This window comes from Muscardinus avellanarius, assembly GCF_963383645.1.
Source record: "Muscardinus avellanarius genome assembly, chromosome: 10".
Lineage (NCBI taxonomy): Eukaryota > Metazoa > Chordata > Mammalia > Rodentia > Gliridae > Muscardinus > Muscardinus avellanarius.
In genome coordinates this window covers 53,526,935-53,552,019 of record NC_137796.1, presented here as the reverse complement: position 1 = coordinate 53,552,019, position 25,085 = coordinate 53,526,935, and the positions used below count along the sequence as shown (strand labels likewise).

General features: G+C 52.3%; 1 protein-coding gene across 1 annotated transcript in view; it reads right to left on the bottom strand.

Moving 5' to 3' along the window:
* FCGBP (Fc gamma binding protein) overlaps positions 1-25,085 on the bottom strand; it is a gene marked incomplete at both ends in the record, with an annotated part of 38,829 nt that overhangs the window by 2,804 nt on the left and 10,940 nt on the right. Inside the window, 12 exons of the mRNA XM_080703591.1 lie at positions 51-434; positions 2,829-3,028; positions 3,742-4,315; positions 5,465-6,036; positions 6,920-7,457; positions 8,834-9,450; positions 11,009-11,582; positions 12,387-12,724; positions 16,183-16,324; positions 18,253-18,452; positions 18,564-19,149; positions 22,563-23,155. Coding sequence (XP_080559717.1) covers positions 51-434; positions 2,829-3,028; positions 3,742-4,315; positions 5,465-6,036; positions 6,920-7,457; positions 8,834-9,450; positions 11,009-11,582; positions 12,387-12,724; positions 16,183-16,324; positions 18,253-18,452; positions 18,564-19,149; positions 22,563-23,155 — 5,318 coding nt within the window. The remainder of the gene's footprint in view (positions 1-50; positions 435-2,828; positions 3,029-3,741; positions 4,316-5,464; positions 6,037-6,919; positions 7,458-8,833; positions 9,451-11,008; positions 11,583-12,386; positions 12,725-16,182; positions 16,325-18,252; positions 18,453-18,563; positions 19,150-22,562; positions 23,156-25,085) is intronic.

Below are 25,085 nucleotides of genomic sequence, written 5' to 3'. Positions count from 1 at the left end.
AGCAAATACTATAGAAAGAATGAAGTCCTGCTCGCACCCAGGCTTCTTACCCACACGCCCTGGCTTTGGGTCACAGTCACCATCCCGTCCTCGAAGAAGATGTGGACCTGGCTTACGGCCTCAAGGTTTCCATGGCAGCGCTGCACATTGACGAGCACGCGGTACCAGGGGATGGACTGCTGTGGTCTAGGGCAGCTGAAAGAGAGCTCATAGATGCCAGTGGAGTTGATAGCAATGTGGGCCCCGTCGAAGGTGGTGAGGTTGGCACCCACAGAGAGGGAACAGAGACCACCGGTGGCCCAGCAGTCCCGGACTCCCTCCTGCACCTCGCAGACACGGCCCTGTGGGCAGCCAGCTGCCTGACACGTCAGAACCGAGCTGGATGAACAGGAACAACGCTCGCTGCAGTCCGCGGTCAGCAGGGAGGAGTTGGCCTGTGCACAGAAAGGGGCCAGGTTAGGGTGGAATGAGGGTCTGCAGCAGTGGCCACAAGCCATTCACAGGGTCAACCCCTGTGTTCACGCAGAGTGATTTTGTAGAGGACTTCCACTGAGAAAGGGAGTGTGTCTCCCCTCCCCATGGACCGGAGCTGGCCTTGGACTCTGCAGTCCTCAGGAGACCTGTCAGCACCCTACACGTACCCACACTGTCCCTGTCTTAGAACCCTGCCAGCCACCATGACAGAAAAGCTCAGGCTAGCTCACTAGAGACCATGTGAAGAGAGACAGCTCTCCCAGCTCAGATCGCTCATCTCAGGCCACTGCAAAGGTGCTCGACTGTGATCCCCATACTTGGGAGGCTGAGACAAGAGAATCACAGGCTCCAGATCAGCCTCGGCAACTTAGCGAGACCCTGTTTCAAAATAAAAAGGGCTAGGGGTGTAGCTCGGAGGTAGAATGCCCCTGGGTTCAATCCTCAGTACCAAAGAGGGTCTCCCCAAATCCACATGGGAGTTTAGTAGTCCCCACAGTTTTATATTGATGATATGAAGAGGGTGGAAACTTACTCTAGTCATGGTATTTAGCAGTGGAGCCTTTGGAAGGTAATTAGATTAGATAACGCCCATGGGGAGGAGTAACCATGACTGAAGTTTTGGTTGTTTTGTTGTTGTTGTTGTTGTTTGTTTGTTTGTTTGTTTGGTGGTACTGGGGGTGGAACCCAGGGGCTTTCTACCTCCGGGCTATACTCCCAGACCTATTTTATATTTTATTCGGAAACAGGGTCTCACTAAGTTGTTGAGAGCCTCACTAAGTAACTGAGCCTGGCTTTGAACCTGTGTGATCCTCCTGTCTCAGCCTCCCAAGTGTGGGGATTACAAGCGTATGCCACCACGCCCGGCTTCCTTGGTTGGTTGGTTGGTTGGTTGGTTTTTCTCTTGCAGTACAACCCCATGCCTATGTTTTATCCTTTATTTTGAAACAGGGTTTCACTGAGTTGCAAAGGGCCTAAGTAGCTGAGGCTGTCCTCAACCTTGATCTTCCTGTCTTAGCCTCCCCAAAGCTGGGATTACAATCACACCTACTATGCCCAGCTGTTGATTTTTTTTTTTTTTTTTTGCAGTACTGGGATGTAACCCAGGGGCATTCTATCTACCTCCAAGCTACGCCTCTAGCCCTATTTTTTATTCTTTCTTTTGAAACAGGGTCTCACTGAGTTGCAAAGGGCCTCACTAAGTATTAGCTGAGGCTGTCCGCAAACTGTGATCCTCTCGTCACAGCCTCCCAAAGGCTGGGATTACAAATGTGTGCCACCACGCCCGTCTGTTGTTGTTATTTTAAAAACAGGATTTTGCTAGGCTGCTGAGAGTCTTGCTAAATTGCTGAGACTGGCCTTGTATCCGCAATCCTTCTGTCTCAGCTTCACAAGTACTGGGACTACCAGCGGGCACCACTGCACCTGCTATCTCTAGGTTATTTATGGTACCTGATACAATGTATCTGCTACCTAATTTACTGTCATACTGTATCTTTTAGGGAATGATGACAAGAAAAAAAGGCCATCCATGTTTAGTGCAGATGCAGGTTTTGCAGGTTTGCTTTACGTATTTTCCACCTGTAGTTAGTTGAACCTGATGTGGGCACCATGGATACCAAAGCTGACTGTGCTCTCTAGACTGACGACCCCCACATTTATATCGGTAGGCCAGACCTCTCCCAGCGCAGAGGTCACGGTAGCGGGTTGGGGAAGTGGGCTCTTTGGAGGGGTGAGTTGCAGGCAGAGTGGAGGGTTGGATGGGAGCTGTGGAAGTCCGGAGGGGGCAGCTGACCTCGCCTGGGGGTCCTGGAGGCTTGCGGAGGCAGGTAGGGAGCCAGAAGGAAGGGTGGAACTTTGGCCCCTCTGCAAGTCGTACAAGTTAAGGTCACTTATTAATCTTTAGCTTCGAACTGACTTTTCTATGCCATAATTTCTTTCTTTGTAAAATGAGGGCACAGGGGCAATACGTGGGAGGCCGAGGGTGTAGACACCAGAGCGTGACTTCCAGCCAGAGGGAAAGGCACAGTCCCCAAGCCTTCGGAGGCCACTGCCCTGCTAGACCTGCCACTTCGGCCAGGGAGCCTGACCTCCCGCTTCTTTCCTGCCTCCCAAACAGTGGGACAATGAACTTTTCTTGTTTTAAGGCGCAAAAATTATCCAGGTCTATCTAGGATCATGTGTTACAGCAGCCACGGGAAAATAATGCAGGGAGGTTACCCACCCCAGGTCACACAGCTGGGAAGTAGTGGTGGGCGGGGCCTCTTTCCAGAAGCGTGAGCCGATTGGCCCACAAGCTCCGAGTCTCCCTGGAGCACCCCCCCCCCCCCGCCTCCGCCCCTGGGAGCCACGCTCACCGGCAAGTATTGGCCATCATGGATGCAGCCGCAGTCTTTGGCAGGGATGCAGACGCCCTGGGAGAGGAGGAAGCGGTCGTCGCACTGGCAGCCCTCAAAGCAGCGGGTGGTGCAGGCCATGAGGCCCAGGAGCGAGGCGCAGGAGTTCTGACAAGAGCTGGTGCAGATGGAGTAGTGGCTGTGGGGGGGACACTGCAGCGCTGCGGGGAGAGGGGCAGGGCGGGGTCAGGCCTCCAGGGGACACTGAATACCTAGGGACCCCCCCACACACACACACAAACATGTGTCGAACTAGGGGAGACTACACAGAGGGCCTGGGTGGGGGAGGGTGGGAGTGGGATGGGGAGGCCCAGGCAAGGCTGCTTCAGGAGAAAAACAGGACTCTGAGGACCCATGGACGCATCTAAGACAGTGCCCTGGGCTCTGGCTAAACACACTGCCTCCTCCTGGAGAGTCTGAGGGGGCACATCCCTGCCCTGGGGAGTCAGAGGAGAAGATGAGCCTCCGACTCAGACATGGGTTTATTTGTTCCTTTGTTCTGTTTGTTTTTGTGGTACTTGGGGTTGAACTCAGGGGCTTTCTACCTCTGAGCCAGACCCTTAGCCCTGTTTTATTTCTTATTTGGAAACAGGGTCTTGCTAAGTTGCTGAGGGACTCTCTAAGCCGCCGAGGCTAGCCTCAAACCTGCGACCCTTCAGTCTCAGCCTCCCAAGTTCTGGCATTCCAGGTGTGCACCACCACACCTGGCTACACTTGGGCTTCTGCCTGGGTTTCTGACCTGCCCAACACTGCCTCAGGCCACCACAGAAAGCCAGAAAGAGTGCTAGGGAGGAAGTGAGGGTGAGGTGCGGGATGCTGGGAGGACTGAGGGAGGAGCTGGAGGGAGCACTGTGGCCAACGCGCAGACACTCACGGCAGAAGCTGTCTGTCCTCCATGGCTTCACGGATACCCCGGCCGCCTGACAGGCCGCCGTGTAGGCTGCCAGGCTGCGACAGAGGGAGTCTTTGTCTCCCTTCTGGGCACACAGGTCGTACACACATTGGCGGAAGTATTCAGACGGGCTCACCACGCTGTGGCAGGTGGCGAAGGGACCCTGGGGGTCGCGGAGCCGCCCGCAGGCCTCGTTGTTCTCGTAGGCTGCAGTCTCTTCTGCCAGGCACACGGGGCAGCCCTGGGGCCCGCACCCCTCGCTGCAGTCCTGGGAGGAGTTGGGCGCCCGCCAGGCGGTCCCAAAGGCCTCCACGCTGGGGGCCACCAGACCACTGGGCAGGACAAAATCATCACTCCAGTTGCCATTGAAGTTCCCACAGAGCCCGCAGACCCGGCCACGGAAGGAGCTGGGGACAGAGATGAGGACGTGGGAGTCGCCATCAAAGAGAAGGCGCAGCCCCTCGGTCGTCTGCAGAACTACGTTCCGGCCTTCCGCCGTCACCTGCACGTGGCCCGCAGACACGGGCAGGGCCACAGCCTCGCCGTCCACGGTGACCTGGGTGGAAGGGTCAGATGAGTCAGGAGTAACAGCCCTCACACCCTCAGCCCCCCCGGGGCACAGCTCTGTCACTGTGGGAGGAGTCCCATTTTCTTCAAAAGCCTCAGGTTGGCAAGGAAGGTGTGATGGCACGCACCTATGACCTCAGTACTTGGGAGGCTACGACCGGAGGACCACATGCTGGAGGCTGGCCTCAGCAACTTAGCAAGATCCTGTTTCCAAATAATAAACAAGTAGAGATGGGCTTGGTGGCACGTGCCTGTAATCCCAGTACTTGCAGCTTCGAGGACAGCCTCGGCAAGTAGTGAGACTTGCATCAACCTAGCAAGGCCATTTTCAAATAAAATTAAGACAGGGCTGTGGGTGTAGTTCAGAGATAGAATGCCCCCCTGAGATCAATCCTTAGTGCCACAAGAAATAAAAATAAAAAATGAAATAAGCTGGATGTAGCTGGGCGTGGTGGCGCATGCTTGTAATCCCACGCTTGGGAGGAGGGGACAGGAGGATCACGCAGGTTCGAAGCCAGCCTCGCTGGCTTAAGAGACCCTGTTTCCAAATAAAAATATAAAAAATAGGTGTCTGGGAGTGTAGCCCGGAGGTAAAAGGGTTTCCAGGAACCCTGTACCACAAAAAATAAAAAAATAAAAAAAGCTGGATGTAGTAGTGCAGGCCTATAATCCCAGTACTTGGAAAGCTGAGACAGGAGGATTACAGATATGAGGTCTTTCTCAGCAATTTAGCCAGGCACTCTGCAACTTAGTGAGACCCTGTTTCAAAATAAAAAATGAAATAGGCATGGTGGCACCCACTTGTAATCCCAGTATTTGGGAGGCTGAGACAGGAGGATCACAGGTTCGCGACCAGCCTCGGCTACTTAGCGATGACACTCTGTAACTTAGTGAGACCCTGTTTAAAATAAAGAATAAAAATAGGTCTAGAAGTGTAGCTTGGAGTTAGAATGTGTCTGGGTTCCATCTCCAGTGCCACAAAAATAAATAAATAAATAAATAAATAAATAAATAAAAATAGAGCTAGAGGTGCAGCTCAGGAGTAGAATGCCCCCGGGTTCAATTTTCAATGCACACACACACACACACACACACACACCCCAGGTCAGGGGGCACAGGGCAGGGTCACACTGCTCACCTGCGGCCCTCCGGCCAGGATCACAACCTGGTCAGCCACAGTAACCCGCAGGCGCTGGGGCCCTCCCATTGCGTCCTTCTCAAGCACAATGCTGAAGTTCTCATCCCCAGGCTGTGGGTGGCAGACTTGGGCCAAGACGTAGGAGCAGGAGCCATGAAGGTCATAGACGCGTCCGTCCAGGGTGACGTAATGGATGCCTCCGTTGGCCAGGCAGCGGCCACAGCCCGTGGGGTGACATGCCTGGACACCATCCTCTAGCCGGCACTCCTCATAGGGCCTGCAGGCCTCCCCGTCCTGGCAGCTGACCACACCGCCCGGCCCGCACTCACAGCGCCGCTCGCACTCGGGGCCCGGGTAGAAGGCCTCACCCAGAGGGTAGTAGCGGCCATCGTGGAGGCAGCCGCACTGGCCCAAGGGCACACAGGTGTCGCCGCTCAGCACAAAGCCGGCGTCACAGACGCAGCCTTCGCGGCAGACGGGCTTGCAGCCCTCGGGGGCGGAGAGGCCGGGGCAGCTCACGGGGCAGGAGTTGCCACAGAGCTCATAATGGCTGTTGGCAGGGCACTGGGTGGCTGCAGGGAGAGAAGGGGGAGAAGTCAGGAAGGCAGGAGGGTGCGGGATGGGAGGAGGCCCCAGAGGGAGGACTTGCTGGGGCCAACCTGCTGGGGTGTAGGGCTCCGATCCAGAACATGTGATGGGGCATTCTACCTCTGAGCTATACCCCCAGTCCCATTTTATTTTTTATTTTGAAACACGGTCTCACTAAATTGTGGAGGGGTTCAATAAGCTGCTGAGGCTGGCCACAAACCTACAATCCTCCTGTCTGAGCCTCCCAAGTACTAGGATCACAGGCATGAACCAACATGCTTCTTTTTTATTTTTTATTTTGAAACAAGGTCTTGTTAAGTTTGCTGACACTGACTGGCCTCGAACCTACAATCCTCCTGTCTCGGCCTCTCAAGTATGGGGATTACAGGCGTGCCCCACCATACCCAGCAGACACTGAGCTTTTGACTACGTGTCTTTTTTTTTTTTTTCCTTCACTACTGGGGGTTGAACCCAGGAGCATAATACCTACCTCTGAGCTACACTCCCAGCCCTATTCTATTCGTCCATGAAAGGGAATCTTATTAAGTTGTAAAGGGTCTCACTAAGTAGCTGAGGTGGGCCCTGAACTTGCAATCCTCCTGTCTCAGCCTCCCAAGCACTGGAATTACAAGTGTGCGCCACCACGCCCGCCTTGACCAGGTGTGTCTACCTGGGTCCCTGCCATTGCCATACCTGATCTGGAGTATTTCAGTGTGTGAATGCCCAAGAGTATTCCTAATAGGAGCTCCCTGGCTTGGGGGAGGCAGGATGGGCCCTGAGCACCAGGGAGGCAGGAAGGCTCTGGCCTTAGAGTCCTGGGAAGAGGGAGTCCACGACAATGTGGACAGCGCTTAGATCAGTACTCACGACAGAAGCTGGGCGACCTCCACTCCTCCAGCTGGGCTCCAGCGGCCTGGCAGGTGGCCACATAGGCAGCCACAGCACTGCAGAAGCCTCCTGGATGGCCCTCCGCCTGGCAGGCGTCCAACAAGCAGGCCTCAAAGTATTGCGCGGGCGGCACCAGGCTGTGGCAGGGTGCCAGTGGGCCGTGCGGGGCCGAGATCACGCTGCAGACCTCGCGGAAGGGCTCCTGCTGCTCCGGCGTGCACGGCGACGGGCAGGGCCCGGGCACGCACTCCCCGCAGCCCGGCTCACCGCCCACCTGCCAGCCGCTGGGGTCCCCGCCCACCGCGCTCAGGTCGTCCGCGGGGTCCTTGTTGTAGTTGCCGCACAGACCACAGAGGGCGCCCGCGTACACGGCCGGCACGTGCAGGCGCACCAAGCTGTCCCCGTCGAAAGCCAGCGAGAGGCCGAAGGCGGTGGTCACGACCACGTCGGTGCCATCCAGGTACGCGTGCAGGCCGGAGGGCAGCTGTAAGGGCAGCGCCACCAGCTCGCCGTTCACCTGCGGACGGGGCACAGATGTGTTCTGATCCTGTTTCCACCATCTACTAGAGGGGAACCCCAAGCACAGAATCTCCTCCCTTCCCTCTCATTTTTCTTCTTCTTTTTTTTTTTTTTTTTTTTTTTTTTTTTTTTTTTTTTTTGGTGTGGTACTGGGGATCAAATTCAGAGTCATTCTACCTCCAAGCTACACCTCCAGCCCTATTTTACTTTTTATTTCATTAAGTTCCTGAAGGTCTCGCTAAATTGCAGAGGCTGGTCTCGAACATGTGATCCTCCTGTCTCAGCCTTCTAAGTACAAGGATTACAGGTATATGCCATGACCCCCAGCTGACCTCTCTCATCATCATCTGATCTGGGTGTGGTAGTGCACACCTGTAACCCCAGTGCTTAGGAGGCTGAGAGAGGAGGATCACAGGTTTGAGGACAGCCTCAGCAAGTAGTGAGACTCAGCAACCAAGCAAGACCTGTTTCAAAATATAAATAAAATAGGAAGCCAGGCGTGGTGGTGCACACTTGTAATCCCAGCATTTGGGAAGCTGAGACAGGAAGATCGTGGTTCTCAGCCAGCCTCAGCTACTTAGTGAGGCCCTTACCAACTCGGTGAGACCCCATTTCAAAATAAAGAATAAAAAAAATAGGGCTGGGGTGTAGCTAGGAGATAGAATGTCCCTGGGTTCCATCCCCAGTACCACACAACCACACACACACACACACACACACACACACACACACACACACAAATAAATAAATAAATAAATAAAAACTTAGAGTTGGAGGTATAGCTAGGAAGTAGAATGCCCCTGAATTCAATTCCCAGTACTGCTAAAAAAAAAATTTTAAAAATAGGGCTAGGGGTGTAGCTAGGAGATAGAATGCCCCTGGGTTCCATCCCCAGTACCACACACACACACACACACACAAACAAACAAAAATAAAAAATTAGAGTTGGAGGTATAGCTAGGAAGTAGAATGCCCCTGAATTCAATTCCCAGCACTGCTAAAAAAAAAAAAAAAAAAAAAAAAAAAAAAAAAAAAATTAAAAAATAGGGCTGGGGTGTAGCTTGGAGGTAGAATGTCTCTAAGTTCAATCCCCAGTACCACAAAATCAGCATCCTCATCATGTGTAGATACAGCATCCTTGGCCCCTTAGGCTACTATGAAGCAGGTATCTTATGAAGACCCATTTTACAGAGGAATAAACTAAAGTTCAAGGCGTGAGAAGCCAGTGCTCCGAGCCACCTGGCTGGAACGGCTATACTTGGATACTCTCCCCTGCTAAGCTGTACAAGGCGCCCTGGGGAGTGGCGGACCCCCTCCTGGCTCACGCCGCCCCAGGGCTGGCAGATGCGTCTGTCTGAGCACAGCCCCCCTCACCTGTAGCTTCCGGGGCCAGCGGGCACTGAGGGTCAGGTTGTAGCCGTAGATTAGCAGAGTGACACTGCGGGTGTAGCTGACGGCCTGGCTGCCCCGGTGCTCGTTGACAACGGTCACGGTGAAGTTCTCGGTCCCCTTTGGTAGCTCACCGCAGGGCGCGCTCAGCAGGTACTCACAGGTGCCTTGGAAGTCGAATCGGTGCCCATCCAGGGTGATGTAATGGGGGTCGCCCCAGGCCTGGCACTCAGCCGTGCTCACAGGTTGGCAGCTGTGCTGGCCGGAAGACAGCAGGGCGCACTCCTCTCCCAGTCCACAGCTGGCAGGAGTGCAGACCAAGGAGCCATTCCCAGGCTTGCAGAGGCACTGCTGGGTGCAGGTGTTGTCAGCCCAAAATGTGCTGCCTGCTTCGTGGTAGGTGCCATTGGCCCAGCAGCCGCAGCCGCTGTCCAGGGGAACGCAGCGCTCGGCGCTCAGCACGAAACCCTCGTTGCACTGGCAGCCCTCCACACAGGGACCCTCGCACACAGCTGGGGGCGTGGAAGGCGCCGGGGACGGGCAGCTGGCTGGGCAGGGCGGCCCACACACCTCGTAGTGGCTGTTGTCGGGGCAGGACATCTCTGTGGGTGGGAAGAGGGGTGGGAGGGAGAAAAAGAGGGAATTGTGTTGGAGTAGGGTCTGGGACCAGGGTGGGAGTAGACAGAGGGAGACAAAGGAGGGCCACAAGACAGAGCAAGAGACACGGAGAAGCAGAGCCTTAGCAACTTGGCAAGATCCTGTTTCAGAATTAAAAATGAAGCCGGGCATGGTGGCGCACACTTGTAATCCCAGCATTTGGAAGGCTGAGACAGGAGGATTGCAGTTCGTGGACAGCCTCCGACAGCTACTGCTTCCTCAAGAGCTACTACTTAGTGAGGCCCTCTGCAACTCAGTGAGACCCTGTTTCAAAATAAAGAATAAAAAATAGGCTGGGGGTGTAGCTCAGAAGTAGAATGTTCCTGGGTTCCATCCCCAGTACTGCAAATAAATAAATAAATAAATAAATAAATAAATAAATAAATAATAAAGAAGCTGGGTGTGGTGGTACATGCCTATAATCCCAGTATTTGGGAGGTCAAGACAGGAGGATTATAAATTTCAGGCCACCCTCAGCAACTTACTGAGCAATTTAATAAGACCCTGCTTCAAAATAAAATAGGGCTGGGAGTGTAGCTCAGAGGTAGAATGCCCTTGGGCTTAATTCCTTGTACCACAAAAATTAAATAAATAAATAAATAAATAAATAAATAAATAAATATGAAAGTGGCTAGGGTGCAGCTTGAAGGTAAAAGATCCCTGGATTCCATCTTCAGTACAAAAAAAAAAAAAAAGACACAGAGAGGGACACAAAGAGAAAAAGACACAGAAGCCAGCATTGGTGGCACGTACCTATGATCCCCAAAGTTGAGAGGCAGAGACAGGAAGATCAGAAGTTCAAGGACAGCCTCAGCAATAGCAAGACTCTCAGAAACCTAGCAAAGCCTTGTTTCAAATAAAAAACTAGCCGGGCATAGTGGCACACGCTTGTAATCCCCACGCTTGGGAGGCGGAGACAGGAGGATCACGCTGGTTCGGAGCCAGCCATGCTGGCTTAAGAGACCCTGTTTCCACATAAAACGGTAAAAAATGTAGGTCTGGGAGTGTAGCCCATGAGAGTGTATCCCGGAGGTAGAAGGGCTTCCAGGAACCCCAATACTACCAAAAAAACAAAAAAACAAATAAAAAACTAAGCCAGGCCTGCTGGCACACGCTTGTAATCCCAGCGCTTGGGAGGCTGAGACAGGAGCATCACACAGGTTCACGGCCAGCCTCAGCAGCTTAGTGAAGTTCGCTGCAACTTAGTGAGACCCTGTTTCAAAATAAAAGAGTAAAATAAGACTGGGGGTGTAGATTAGAGGTAGAATGCCCCTAGGTTCCATCCCCAGTACCCCACACACACACACACACTCACAGAAACACACGTGCACACATAGAGAATCAAGAAACACAGAAAAGAGAAAAAGGAGCAGAGACAGAGACAATGAAAGGGAGACACACAGAGAAACATCGAGAGGCAAAGGCAGACAGAAACAGATGGAGAGACCGGCCGGGACCGAGTGGGACCTCGGAGCCCTGCCTCCGCTGTCCCCCAACACTTACCACAGCCAACCTGCGCCCTCCAGTCTTCGATAAGGACCCCGGCGGCCTGGCAGGCAGCGGCGTACGTAGCCAGCGCCTGGCACAGGATGTCCTTGGCCCCGCCACCCAGGCAGACATCCAGCACGCAGCCCTGGAAGAAGCTCTCGGGGGGCACGTGAGAGTGGCAGGCTTTGAAGGGGCCCCCGGAGCCGGGGATCAGAGGTCCGCAGAAGCCGGGACCCTCATACATCTCCTGCTTGTCTTCGGAGCACGTGGGGCAGGACCCTTGGCATTCGTCCCAGCAGAGCGGGTCCCAGACAGGAACTCGCCAGCTGCCACCCCAGGCGGCCATCGAAGGGGCCAGGGTGCCGTTCGGGAAGACTTTGTCATTGTTGGGGTCTTTGTCCATGTTCCCACAGAGCCCACACACGGCATCTTGGTAGCTGCTGGGCAGCGTCACCTCCACTCGCCCGTCCCAGTCATAGGTGACTTGCAGCCCAAAGTCGGTCACTAGCATAGCCTTTGATCCGCCGCTGGTCACTAAGATGCGCCCACCGGCTGCAGAGACGGGTAAGGCTGTCAGCACACCATTCACCTGGGCGAGGGAAGCAAACGGGGTCACGGGTGGCCGGAAGAACCACAGCTCTGGCCCTAACCTCCACCAAGGCTCCCTCCCTCCTGACAGTCATACAGTCACTTTATAAATATCATGGACGTCAGTGCTCACCCAGGCCCTGGGGAATGAGGCTTCACGTTTTCTTTTCTGGCTCTCCTCTCTCTTCGCCTGGGTCTTTTTCTCTCTTCCTGGAGCTCTCTCTGTACTTCCTCTCTGGTCTTTGTCCGTCTAAGCCTCCCTGCCTCCCTCCTCTTCCCCTCGTTCTCTGCACCTCACCCTCCAAGTGCCTTCCTGCTCCTGCCTCCTTTCCCTCTAAATTGCGGGTAATCTGCATCTTCATTTACCCCAGCAGGAAGGATGACTGACTCTTCTTTCCTCTCCCTGAATGTCTGACTGCTCGTGTCTCTCGTGTGCCCCCTTCCAAACACTCACACGCACTTAATGGACCAGACTCTGAGCTCAACGCTTCGCCTGAACCACCTTGCTGTGGGCAGCACCTGCTGCGATGCCTATTTCACAGACAGAGATCCTGAAACCCCCCAACAGCACAGAGCTCTTAAGGAGGAGGGCCTGCGGGTGGGTCCTAGGCTAAAGCCCTTAGGAGAGTATTAGATGGAATTTCCAATGAAAGGCTGATGGTTTGCTATAATTATCATGGTTTTTGTTGCCCTTTACCTGGATGAAGTCAGAGGACTTCCAGGTCCTAACTGTGGCTGTCAGGACTCCTCTGCCCTATGGGGAGTGGGGGGGGGGGGGTTCAGGGAACCATCCTGTCACACATACCCGGACTTTGCCGTTCTCCCCCTTGTGAATGGAGATGTTGGTGTTGAGGGTGGTCACGGTGACTTCCCTCACAAAGGACACGGCGGGGTTGCCCCGGTTCTCATTCTTGATGGTGACAGTGAAGGGTGTCAGGTCATGGGCACTGACCCCTGGACAGTCGACTGTCGCCAGCACATAGGTACAGGTGCCCTGGAAGTCAAATTTCCAGCCATCGAAGGATTGGAAGTGTGGGTCACCCCACAGCCAGCACACGACCTCGGAGTTGGGCACGCACACGCCCTGGCCACCCTGCTCTTTGCATGTCTCCTGTGGCCGGCATGACACATTGTGGCATGGGTCTACAGACAGAGAAAAAAGGACGTTAAGGGGCCGCCTGCCCAGCATGTGCACCAGTGTGTGCCAGGGAGGTGGGCGCTGAAGCTTACCACAGGTAAGGCCGGGTTTCAGGGTCCTCACACCTAAGACCTAGGTCCTAAAGTTTTCTGGGTCTTGGGAGTGCCTCCAGGGATGATAGGCCCTATGTTGGATCAGGTCCACAGTTCAAGTGTAGGGAGTCCCCACACCTGAAGCCAGGCCCCGCAGTTTGCTATCTGAGACCCAGAGCTTGGGGGTCCCTGACTAACACCCAGGATCCAGGGTTCCCGTGATTGAAATCTCAGTTCCAGAGGACCCACATTGACACCTATGCCTTAGAGGTCCCTGTGCCAGCCTTGAGACTATCTACCTTGAGTTCTTAGTCTTTTGATCTCATGCCCAAGACTGGCATCTTGGGGAACTTTCTTTCTCTTTTCTTTTTCTTTCTTTCTTTTTTTTTTTTTTCAATACTGGGGATAAAACCCAGTGGCATTCTACCTCCAAGTTATACCTCAGCCCTATTTTTTATTCTTTATTTTGAAACAGGGTCTCACTAAGTTGCAGAGGGCCTCACTAAATAGCTGATGCTGGCCATGAATCTGTGATCCTCCTGTCTCAGCCTCCCAAGTACTGGGATTACAAGCGTGTGCCACCACCCCCAGCTTGGGGAACTTTTTGATGAGAACCTAGTGTCAGGGGGTCCCAATATTTCATTCACTGGCTCTGGAATCTAAGCCTCATGGCCAGAGATTCCTGTAGGGTCCCAATATTTCATTCACTGGCTCTGGAATCTAAGCCTCATGGCCAGAGATTCCTGTAGCACAAGACCCTACCCAGGGGATGTTTCATCTAGCTTTAGGTTTCCTTCCTTCTTTTTTTTTTTTGTTTTTTCTGGTCTGGGGTTGGAACCCAGGGGCATTTGAGCTACACCCTCTGCCCTATGTTATTTATCCTTTATTTTGAAGCAGGGTCTCACTAAATTGCGGAAGGCCTCACTAAGTAGCTGAGGCTGTCTGTGAACCGCAATCATCCCGTCTCAGCCTCCCAAATGCTGGGATTACAAGCGCGTGCCACCACGCCTGGCTTCTCTCTTTCTTATTGAACCCATTGGCATTCTACCTCTAAGCCACATCCCCAGTCCTATTTTTATTTTATTGTTTGGTGCTGGAAGTTGAACCCAGAGACATTCTACCTCTAAACTCTACCTCTAACTCTAAGCTCTATTTTATTTTATTTTTTATTTGGAAACAGGGTCTCACTAAGTTGCAGAGGGCCTCATTAAGTAGCTGAGGCTGTCATTGAACCTGCGATCCTCCAGTCTCGGCCTCCCAAGTACTGGGATTACAAGCGTGCGGCACCACGCCCGGCTCAGGGGTCTCATTTCCGAGCTCTTGTTAGGGAGGGTTTCTGCATCCAAGCCTGTGGGGTCATTTTATCTGTGACTCCAGCTCTGGGAATCCCCTGTGCTAGAGGGCAGCCTTTGAACTGCCTTCTCTCTCCTCTGGGCTACTTACCAATTTCTTGCCCTTCTAAATCTGCTCACGGAGTTAATATTGACACTGGAGGGCGCTGGAGAGTCATTGCAGGAGGGAGAGTCTGCCCTCCCTGCCCTTGGGCCAGGACAGCACCGTTTGGGATTGTGCTCAATGGGTTTCTCTGGCCCCACCTGGCAGCTTCCCACTGCGTTTGCCAGTGCCCAGTAGGGGTGTCCTTCTCTGTCACCCCGCGGGCTCCAGCATCATCCTCTCCAGGGAGATCTGAGTCAGCCTCGGGTTGGGGCCTCTTCCCAATTCTGCCTTCCTCCTCTCCTCTGCTTTAGCCTGAGAGAGTACGGTACGCACTATGTCTGCTATGCTCCCACTCTTCAGGGGCCCCTGTTCCAATTTTTGGGAGATGGGAGTACTAGAGATTGTACCCAGGTTCTCTCTACCACTGAGCTACATCCCAGCTCTTTCTCTTCTCTTTTCTTTTTCCTTCTTTTCTTTTTCTCTCTCTTTCTTTCTTTCTTTCTTTCTTTCTTTCTTTCTTTCTTTTTTTTTTTTTTTTTTTTGCATGCCGGGGATGCATCCCAGGGCCTTACACATGCTGCAAAAGCACTTTATCTGAATCATTCTTTTTTTTGAGGGGGAGGGGGCCAGGGGATTGAACCCAGGGACATTCTACCTCCAAGATACACCCCTTAGCACCAGTTTACATTTCTTTTTTGAAACAGAGTATTGTTAGATTGCTGAGAATCTTGCTAAGTTGCTGAGGTTGGCCTCAAACCTGTGATCTTCCTGTCTCAACCTCCCAAATATTGGGATTACAGGCTTGTACCACCATACCCAGCTAAATCATTCTGTGTGTGTGTGTGTGTGTGTGTGTGTAGAGAGAGAGAGAGAGAGAGAAAGACAGAGAGACACAGACAGAGAGACACAGACAGAGAGACAGAGACAGAGAGACAGAAAGTGTGTGTGTGTGTGTGTCTGTGTGTGTGATACTGGGGACAGAATCCAAGGGCATTCTAACTCTGAGCTAGATCCCCGGTGCTATCTATTTTTTTTATTTTGAAACAGGATCTCACTAAGTTGCAGAGAGTCTCATGTTGCTGAAGCCAGCCATGAACCTGCGATCCTCCTGTCTCAGCCTCCCAAGTCCTGGAATTATGCATGTGTGCCACCATACCCAGCGTGGTGATTCTGCGTCTGGGACTTGTATCTAGAAATTTTCATCCTCCACTTGTGGGAGCCCTCAAAGCCAAGGTCCCACTTGGTAGGATCTTTGCCACACAGTCTATGGAGCCTTTGCCTGAGACACCAGAACTCCCGTCTACCCCTGTCCCCTCGGGTCCCAGTCTCCTCTGCCACTTGGTGCTGGTATCTGAAGCTCTGAGTCTTCAGCCAATTTTGACACTGGTTGCCTGTTTTTTTTTGTTGTTGTTGTTTGTTTTTGTTTTGTGGTACTGGGGGTGTGACCCAGAGGCTTTCCACCTCCAGGCTATACTCCCAGACCTTTTTTATATTTTATTTGGAAACAGGGTCTCACTAAGTTGCTGAGAGCCTCACTAAGTAGCTGAGGCTGGCTTTGAACCCGTGTGATCCTCCTGTCTCAGCCTCCCAAGCACGGGGATTACAAGCATGCTCAGAGTAGAACAGTTATGAACGAGCCTGTGAGGCCTACAAGCTTAAATATTTCCATCTGGCCCTGGCAGGGAAAGTTTGCCTGTCCCTACCTTATACCGAGGGCCTCTGACATTTTCCTCAGAAGCCTAGCCCTGAAGGTTCCCACAGCCTGGAAACCCCTCCCCAAGGTCCTTGACTCCCACAGGGGATGATCCTTGCACTTGGCCCTGAGAAACCCAGGCTGGGGCCTCAGACCTCAATCCCTAGTCCTGTGCTAGCCCATGCTCCCACCATGAAGTGACGCCATCCTCAGCTCCAGGTCCCCAGCCCCAGCCCAGCACCTTTGGACAGGCAGGTGAGGACGCCTCCCAAGGGCTGGCACTCCTGCCCCGGCTCGCAGCTGTGGGGCTGGCACGTCATGTTTCCTCCTGCGTGGCACACACACCGCTGCTGGCAGTTGTCAATGAGTACTGTCTGCTCCGGCTGTGGGGACAGGGGGATGACCATTGGGGACCGCACAGAGTCCGCACAGAGTCCTGACTCTCACATCCCTCATATTCCCAGCAAAGGAGGCCCCAGAAGGGCCTTGTGGTCTCATGGCTCCATGGACCAGCTTTTTCATTTATTCCCCCCCCCCCTTTTTTTTAGCACACCCCCAGCCCTATTTTTTATTGTTTTTTTTTTTTTTTTCAGTACTGGGAATGGAAGCCAGGGGCATTCTACTTCTGAGTTATACCCCAGCCCTATTTTTTATTCTTTATTTTGAAACAGGGTCTCACTGAGTTGCAAAGGGCCTTACTAAGTAGCTGAGGCTAGAGGCTGGCCATGGACTGTGATCCTCCTATCTCAGCCTCCCGAATGCTGGGATTACAAGTGTGCACCACCACGCCACGCCCGGCTTATTTCTTCACTTTCACACACTAATCTGTTCCTTCGTTCCAAAATATTTCAAGATATCCACTAAATATCTGCTGTGTAGGAGGAACAGTGTGAAAGTATGATTATGAGCAAAGGCAGCCAAGTGTGGCAGTGCACATTTTTACTGTTAAAAAAAAAAAAGAGCTGGATATGGTGGCGCACGCTTGTAATCCCAGCATTTGGGAAACTGAGACAGGAGGCTCAAAGTTCGCAGACAGCCTCAGCTACTTAATGAGGCCCTTTGCAACTCAGTGAGACCCTGTGTCAAAATAAAAAAATAAAAAATAGGGCTGGGGTATGGCTCAGAGGTAGAATGCCGCTGGGTTCCATCCCCAGTACCGCAAAAATAAATAAATAAAAGAGCCAGGAATGGTGGCACATTCCTGTAATCTCAGTATTTGGAAGGCTGAGATAGGAGGAACACAGGTTCAAGGACAGCCTCAGCGAGTAGTAAGACTCTCACCAACCTAGAGAGACCCTGTTTCAAAAATAAAGATAAGCCGGGCGCAATGGCACACTCTTGTAATCCCCTCCCTTGGGAGGCTGAGACAGGAGGATCGCACAGGTTCGAAGCCAGCCTCAGCTACTTGGTGAGGCTCTCAGCAACTTAGGTGAGACCCTGTTTCCAAATAAAATAGGAAATAGGTCTGGGAGTATAGTCTGGAGGTAGAAAGCCTCTGGGTTCCACCCCCAGTATCACAAAAAATATATATATAAATAAATAAAATGAATAAAAATAAGCCGGGTGTGGTGGTGCATGCTTGTAATCCCAGCATTTGGGAGGCTGAGACCAGAGGATCACGGCTTGCAGACAGCCTCAGCTACTTAGAGAGGCCCTCTGCAACTGAGACCCAGTTTCAAAATAAAGAATAAAAAAAAATAGGGCAGGGGGTGTAGCTCGGAGATCGAATGCCCGTGGGTTCTATCCCCAGACCCGCAAATAAATAAATAAATAAATAAATAAATAAGTAAATAAATAAATATAAAATTGATCTGAGGGTGTGGCTCAGTGATAGAATGCTCCTGGGTTCAGAAATGTCTAGTGACACACACACACACACACACACACACACACACACAGAGCTAAGAGAAAGGACGTGCTGCAATGCTGGGGGAGAGTGAAGAGAGAAGCAGGGTAGTTAGCAACTGGTCTAACAGGGTCAAAAATCTTTGCACTCAGGAACGCCATCGTTGCCCAAACCCAGGATAAAAAGCCAACTCTTGTCCTGGGCAGCCAGGGAAAGGGTTGAAGCCTCAGGAACCTTGGTCATATTTAGAAAGATCTCTCCGTCCTGCTGTGAAGAGGTTGGACGAGAGAAAGCAAAAGTCGGGATGGGGAGAGGGCAAGCTGGACACAGGCGGTCCGAGAGGAGGAAGGGGTGGGCAAGAGAGATGTTCAGGGTGCTACGTGGGCAGGCTGGGGGGCTAGGGGGGCAGGCTCAGGGGGGCCCAGGATGAGGCCCACGTGCTGCCCGGGACAGCTGCGTTCCTACCTCATAGTAGACACCATTGTGGTGACAGCCACATTCCTGGATGGGCACACAGGCTTTGCCGTTGAAGAGGAATCCCGCGTCACACTCACAGCCCTCTGCACAGCCCTCTGGACACCTCAGGGGTGTAGAGATGGCGGAGCAGCCCAGGGAACAGGTGTCCGCACAGAGCGTATAGTGGCTGTGTGGGGGACACTCCATCGCTGTAAGAAGGGGGTGCCGCTCAGGATGCCAGGGAGAGATGCCAGGTGCAGGGTCTACCCCTCCAGTGCCTCAGCCTCCCTCCCCTAGCGCTCGATATTGCCCCCACTCACGGCAGAAAGACTCGGTTCTCCAGGGCTGCACCTGACCACCAGCTGCCTGGCAAGCGCTCACGTACGCCTGGATAGTGCTGCAGAGAACGGTCTGGTTCGCGCCACCCAGGCACAGATCGAAGACACAGTCTTCCAAGGGACCCTGGGGATTCAGCAGCGAGTGGCAGGAGGCCAGTGGCCCGGTGGGGCTGGCCAGGAGCCCACAGAACTGCTCCCCCTGGTACTTCTCCGTCAGCTCGGGGCTGCACTCGCTGATGCAGCCATCTTCCGGCTTGCACTCCGGCGGCGGCATGCAGGGAGAGTCAGGCACCGGCTTCTCCCAGGAGTTGCCAAAGTCGTCGGGGTTGGCTGCCAGCGAGCCGTTGGGCTTCTGGAAGTCATCCTTGGGATCACCGTTGTAGTCCCCGCACAGGCCACACATCTGCTGGTAGTAGTTGCCCGGGATGGTGACCCGCACGTAGTACATGAGGTCATAGGTGACTTGAAGGCCAAAGTCGGTCTGGATCACCACGTTTGAGCCGTGCTTCATGACTCGGACCAGGCCCTCATCCAGCACCACTGGCAGCTTCAGCTCCACGCCATTCACCTGGGAGGAGGAGAGCATGCTTCAGAGGTCTATTCAGAGCCGGCCAGGCAGTCCCTCAAATGCCCCCCCGCCTGACACTGAAGATCTGTGTGGCCTCACCTCTCTCAGCCTCAATTTTTAATTTGTGGGGTTCTTTTTTTTTTTCTTTTTGAGGTACTGGGGATAGAACCCAGGGGCATTTTACCTCTGAGCTACAATCCCAGCCCAATTTTTTATTCTTTATTTTTGAAACAGGGTCTCACGGAGTTGCGGAGGGCCTCACTAAGTAGCTGAGCTATCTGTGAACCGCGATCCTCCTGTCTCAGCCTCCCAAATGCTGAGATTACAAGCATGTGCCACGATGCCTGGCTCAGTTTCTATATTTGTATGATGAATTTATTTTTTTACTTTTTTGGTGGTACTGGGGTTCCTGGAAGCCCTTCTACCTCCGGGCTACACTCCCAGACCTATTTTTACATTTTTATTTGGAAACAGGGTCTCCTAAGCCAGCGCGCGCGGCTGGCTTCGAACCTCCTGTCTCTGCCTCCCAAGCATGGGGATTACAAGCATGCGCCACCATGCCCCGCTGTATGATGAATTTAATAGTGGGGTCTTGAACTGGGGCTAAATAGTGGTCCCCAAAAGATATGTCTGCCTGGAACTTCAGAATATGACCTTATTGGCTGGGCGTGGTGGCTCACACTTGTAATCCCAGCATTTGGGAGGCAGAGACCAGAGGATCACAGTTCGCAGACAGCCTCAGCTACTTAATGAGACCCCTTGTAACTCAGTGAGACCCTGTTTCAAAAATGAAAAATAAAAAATCAGGGCTGGGGGTGTTGCTCAGAGGTAGAATGCCGCTGGGTTCCATCCCAGTACCACAAAACAAAAACCACTATGACTTTAATTGGAAAAAGAGTCTTAGCCAGGTGTGGTGGTGGCACACCTGTAATATCAGTATTTGGGAGCCTAAGACAGGAGGATCACAAGTTTGAGGCCAGCATCAGCAAGTCAGAGAGACCTCGTTTCAAATGAAAAGGGTTGGGGAACCTGGGCGTGGTGGCGCATGCTTGTAATCCCAGCATTCGGGAGGCTGAGACCGGAGGATCGCAGTTCGCGGACAGCCTCAGCTACTTAGTGAGGCCCCCTGCAACTCAGTGAGACCTGGTTTCAAAATAAAGAATAAAAAAAAAGGGCAGGGGCTGTAGCTCAAAGGTAGAATGCCCCTGGGTTCCATCCCCAGACCTGCAAAAAAAAAAAAAAAGAAAAAGAAAAAGAAAAGGGTTGGGGGTCTAGTTCAAAGGTAGAACATCCCAGGGGTCAGTCCACAGTATTGCACAAAAAAGGGTCTTTGCAGATGTAATTAGGTGATGATCTGTAGGGTTTGAGATGTCCTGGGTCAGAGCGGGTCCTAAATCCAAAGAAAACTGTCCTTATAAGGGCAGAAGTGTAGGTATAGACACATAGAGGTGAAGGTTTGGGAAGAGGAGGGCGGGGATGAGACCACCGCCACCACAAGCCAAGGAGCACCTGGGGCCCCAAAACTGGAAGGAGCACAAAAGAACCTTCCCTGCAGCCTTTGGAGGGAGGCGGCCCTGCTGACACCTTATGAACTTTGGGCATCCATAATGTGGGACGATACGTATCTGTTATCTGCTGGGTGTGGTGATGCATGCCTACAATCCTGGCAACTAGGGAAGCTGAGGCAGAAGGATCAAAAGTTTGAGGCTAACATACAGAGACCCTGTCTCAGAATAAGAAATAAAAAGGGCTGGGGGTATAAACCAATGGTAGAGGTTCCCTAGTTTCAGTCCCTAGTACCACACATACACCTGTTATATTTTTTTTTTTTTTGTGTGTGTGTGTGTGTGTGTGTGTGGTTCTGGGGGTGGAACCCAGGGGCTTTTCTACCTCCGGGCTATACTCCCAGACCTATTTTATACTTTATTTGAAAACAGGGTCTCACTAAGTGGCTGAGAGCCTCATTAAGTAGCTGAGGCTGGCTTCGAACCTGTGTGATCCTCCTGTCTCAGCCTCGCAAGCGCAGGGATTACAAGCGTGCGCCACCACACCTGGCTATATCTGTTATTTTAAGCCACTGCCTGTGGCAATTTGCCACAGCAGCCACCAGGAAACTAGTACAGGTCTTGATAGTGTGACAATCTCACACCACTTGCTGTTGTCATCAATAATGGCTTAGTTGACCCTGGAGCCACTGGCTTGGACTTGAACACAGCTTGCCCCTTCCCCTCTCTGTGACCTTGGGCAGGGGAGTACCCTCTCTGTGTCCTTGCCTACCCAGTGGGAATTAGGCTGTTGTCAGGATCAATTAACACCTGTAGTTTGCTAAAACAAACAAACAAAAAAAAAAAACCGCAGTGGTGCAAAAGGTGAAATCTCAGAGCATTCACTGTGATTAGTAGGTATAACTGAACGTTTTGTGTGTGTGTGTGTGTGTGTGTGTGTGTGTGTGTGTGTGTGTGTGTGTTGCTAGGGAACAACCCAGGGCCTCCTGGATGTTTTTATTCTGAAAAATGAGTAAATGAGCCCTAAGGGTTTCTGTTTGTTTGTTTGTTTGTGCATGTGGGGATGAAGCCCAGGGACATTCCACCTCCAAGCTATACCCCCTGCCCTATTTTTTATTCTTTATTTTGAAACCGGGTCTCACTGAGTTGCAGGGGGCCTCTCTAAGTAGCTGAGGCTGTCCGCGAACCTCAATCCTCCGGTCTCAGCCTCCCGAATGTTGGGATTAAGAGCGTGCGCCACCATGCCGACTAGGGTTTTTGTTTTAAGTAGCAGTGGGTGGAATGCCACACTAAATTCCTGGGGAAATGAGCTGAGGACAAATTAAAAGCTCTGAGCTCCAGCAGAGCCTTGTACATCCTTATCACAGACACCCTGCGCACCAGATTCTTTCAGAGGCTTGAGAAATCAGGGAAAAGGCAGTAGAAAGACATGATCTTGGCTGATTCTCCTAAAACATAATCAGCCGCCATTCTCCCAAGCAGGGACAAATGACTGGGATTCCAGACTTGCACTACCACGACTGGCTCATCCCCAGCTTCTGATTGTATCATGCCCTACCGGTGCGTGGGAGGCCAGGGAGGCGGCTGGGGTAGGGACTGAGGGTTGGAGATGGGGGTAGCATGGAGTGGAGGAAGAGGAGAGATGTCCAGAGGTGATATTCAACAGGCGTCAGGGCAGAGATCGAAAGATGGACTGAGCCTCATGGGAACAGGATGTGTGTCCCTTTGGCCTCCTCCCTCCTGGGCCTCCCACTTTGGGCTCTGATCAGTACCTCTTCTCTGTGGGGACCCCATGCCTCCCACATCCTCCTGGGCTCCATGCACCCACTCTAGGGGCTGAGCACTGTCCCTGCCCTCCTCACAGATCACACTCCATCGGAGCCGTCCCGGGCCCGCCTGGGCTCTCACCGTCACCATCTCCCGATTCTGCTCCAGCTTCAGGGTATAGTTAGCCACCTGGACCGTCACTGCCTTGGTCGCACTGAACCTGCTACTACCCCAGGGCGCATTTTCCTGCAGGATGGTAAACTGGTGCAGACCCGGCCGGGTTCCACAGGTCTGAGCCAGCACGTACACGCAGGTGCCCATGAAATCATAACGGTGGCCATCGAAGGTGATGTAGTGGGGGTCTCCGGACGCTTGGCAGGTAACGTTGCCCACGGGCACGCAGCCCAGGATTCCATTGGCCGGCTGGCAGGCTTCATGAGGGCCGCAGGAGGAGGGCTCACAGGACACCAGGCCGCCCTCCTGGCAGTGGCAAAGGGAATCGCACCCCGGTCCAGGGTAGAAGGTCTGGCCTGGCGGGTAGTAGGCGCCCTGGTATACACAGCCACAGGAAGCCAGGGGCAGGCAGGAGTCACCACTCAGGGCGAAGCCCTCGTCACACACGCAGCCCTCTTGGCATTCTGAGCCACAGCCCCCAAACACTGGGAGGTCTCCACATGACAGCGGACAGCCGTAGAAACAGTTCTCGTAGTGGCTATTAGGTGGGCAGGTCAGTGCTGCAGGGAGAGAGGCCATCAACATCAAGAATTCTTGCTCCCGGAGGGACACAGATGATTGATTCCCAACACACATGCGTGCACACATTCATAACCAGCCCAGTGGCCAGAAGCGCCTACGTTCAAGCTGGGCATGGTACTCCCAGAATTTGGTAATCCCAGAATTTGGAGACTGCGACAGAAAGATTGAAGGTTCAAGGCCAGCCTCAGCAACTCAGCAAGACCCTGTTTCAAACTAAAAAATAAAAAGGGTTGGTGGTAGGTGTGCATGGTGGTGCACACTTGTAATTCTAGTATTTGGGAGGTGAGACAGGAGAAGGACAGATTCACAGCCAGCCTCGGCTACTTAGTGAGGCCCTCTGCAACTTAGTGAGACCTCGTTTCAAAATAAGGAATGAAAAATAGGGCTGGGGGTATAGCTCAGAGGTAGAATGCCCCTGGGTTTAATCCCTAGTGTGTGTGTGTCTATCTGTCTGTCTGTCTGTCTCTCTCTCTCTTCCATTGTAACTGTGGTTTGGGGTTATCTGTAAGGATTTTTAAAGTGCATATGCAGCCAGGCATGGTGGCACGTGCTTGTAATCTCAGTACTTGGGAGGCTGAGACCGCAGGATCACAGGTTTGCAGCCAGCCTCAGCTACTTAGTGAGGCCCTGTTTCCAAATAAAAAACAAAATAGGACTGGAAGTGTAGCCCAGAGGTAGAAGGCCCCAGGGTTCTATCCCCAGTACCTTCCAAAAATAGAGCTGTGGGTTGTACCTCTAAGGTAGAATGCTCTGGGATGCAATCCTCAGCACCACAAAATAAATAGATAGATAACTAATTAAAAACAGGCAGTTAGTCAAATAAGTAAAACCAAATAACTACAACTAAACCAAGTTAAGTTTCTTCTTGCACACTTTCCAATATGGTAGTTACTAGCCGGTGTGGCCATTCATTTTTGTTTATTTAGTGGTACTGGACCCAGGAGCATTCTACCTCTGAGCTACACCCCAGCCCTATTTTATTTTTTACTTGAAACAGAAACTTGCTAGGTTGATGAGAGTTTCACTACTTGCTGAGCTGTCCTCAGAAATCCTCCTTTTTCAGCCTCCCAAGTATTAGGATTACAGGTGTGCACCACCACACCTGGTGATTGTGGCCATTTAAAATGCAAGCTAACTAAAATTAAATAGGAGTGATGCTGAGGGTGTATCTCGGAGGTTGAATGCCTCTGGGTCCAATCCCTAACAACACACACAAACCAAACTATTTTGAAACAGGGCCTTATTAAATTTCTGAGAGTCTTGCTGAGGCTGGCCTCAAATCTGTGGTCCTAATTTGGTCTTGAACCTGTGATTCTCCTATCTCAGCCTCTCAAAGAAGGACAGATTCACATGAAATACTGAGATTTCATGTGTGTACCGCTACATCCAGTTCCCTCCCTTCCTTCTTTCTTTCTTTCTTTCTTCCTTCCTTCCTTCCTTCCTTTTTTCCTTCCTTCCTTCCTTTCTTTCCTACCTTCTTTCTTCCTTCCTTCCTTCCTTTTTTCTTTCTTTCTTTCTTTTTTTTATTTTTTGGTGGTACTGGGAGTGGAACCCAGGGGCTTTCTACCTCTGAGCTATACTCCCAGACCTATTTTTTTATATTTTATTTGGAAACAGGGTCTCACTAAGCTGCTGAGAGCCTCACTAAGTAGCTGAGGCTGGCTTCGAACCTGCGTGATCCTCCTGTCTCAGCCTCCCGAGCACTGGGATTACAAGCGTGCGCCACCATGCCCAGCTTGCTTGCTTGCTTGCTTGCTTGCTTGCTTGCTTTCTTTCTTTCTGTGGTACTGGGGATGGAAACCAAGGACTTTCTACCTCCGGGCTACACCCCTGACCTATTTTATACTTTATTTGGAAACAGGGTCTCACTAGGTTGCTGAGAGCCTCACTAAGTAGCTGAGGCTGGCT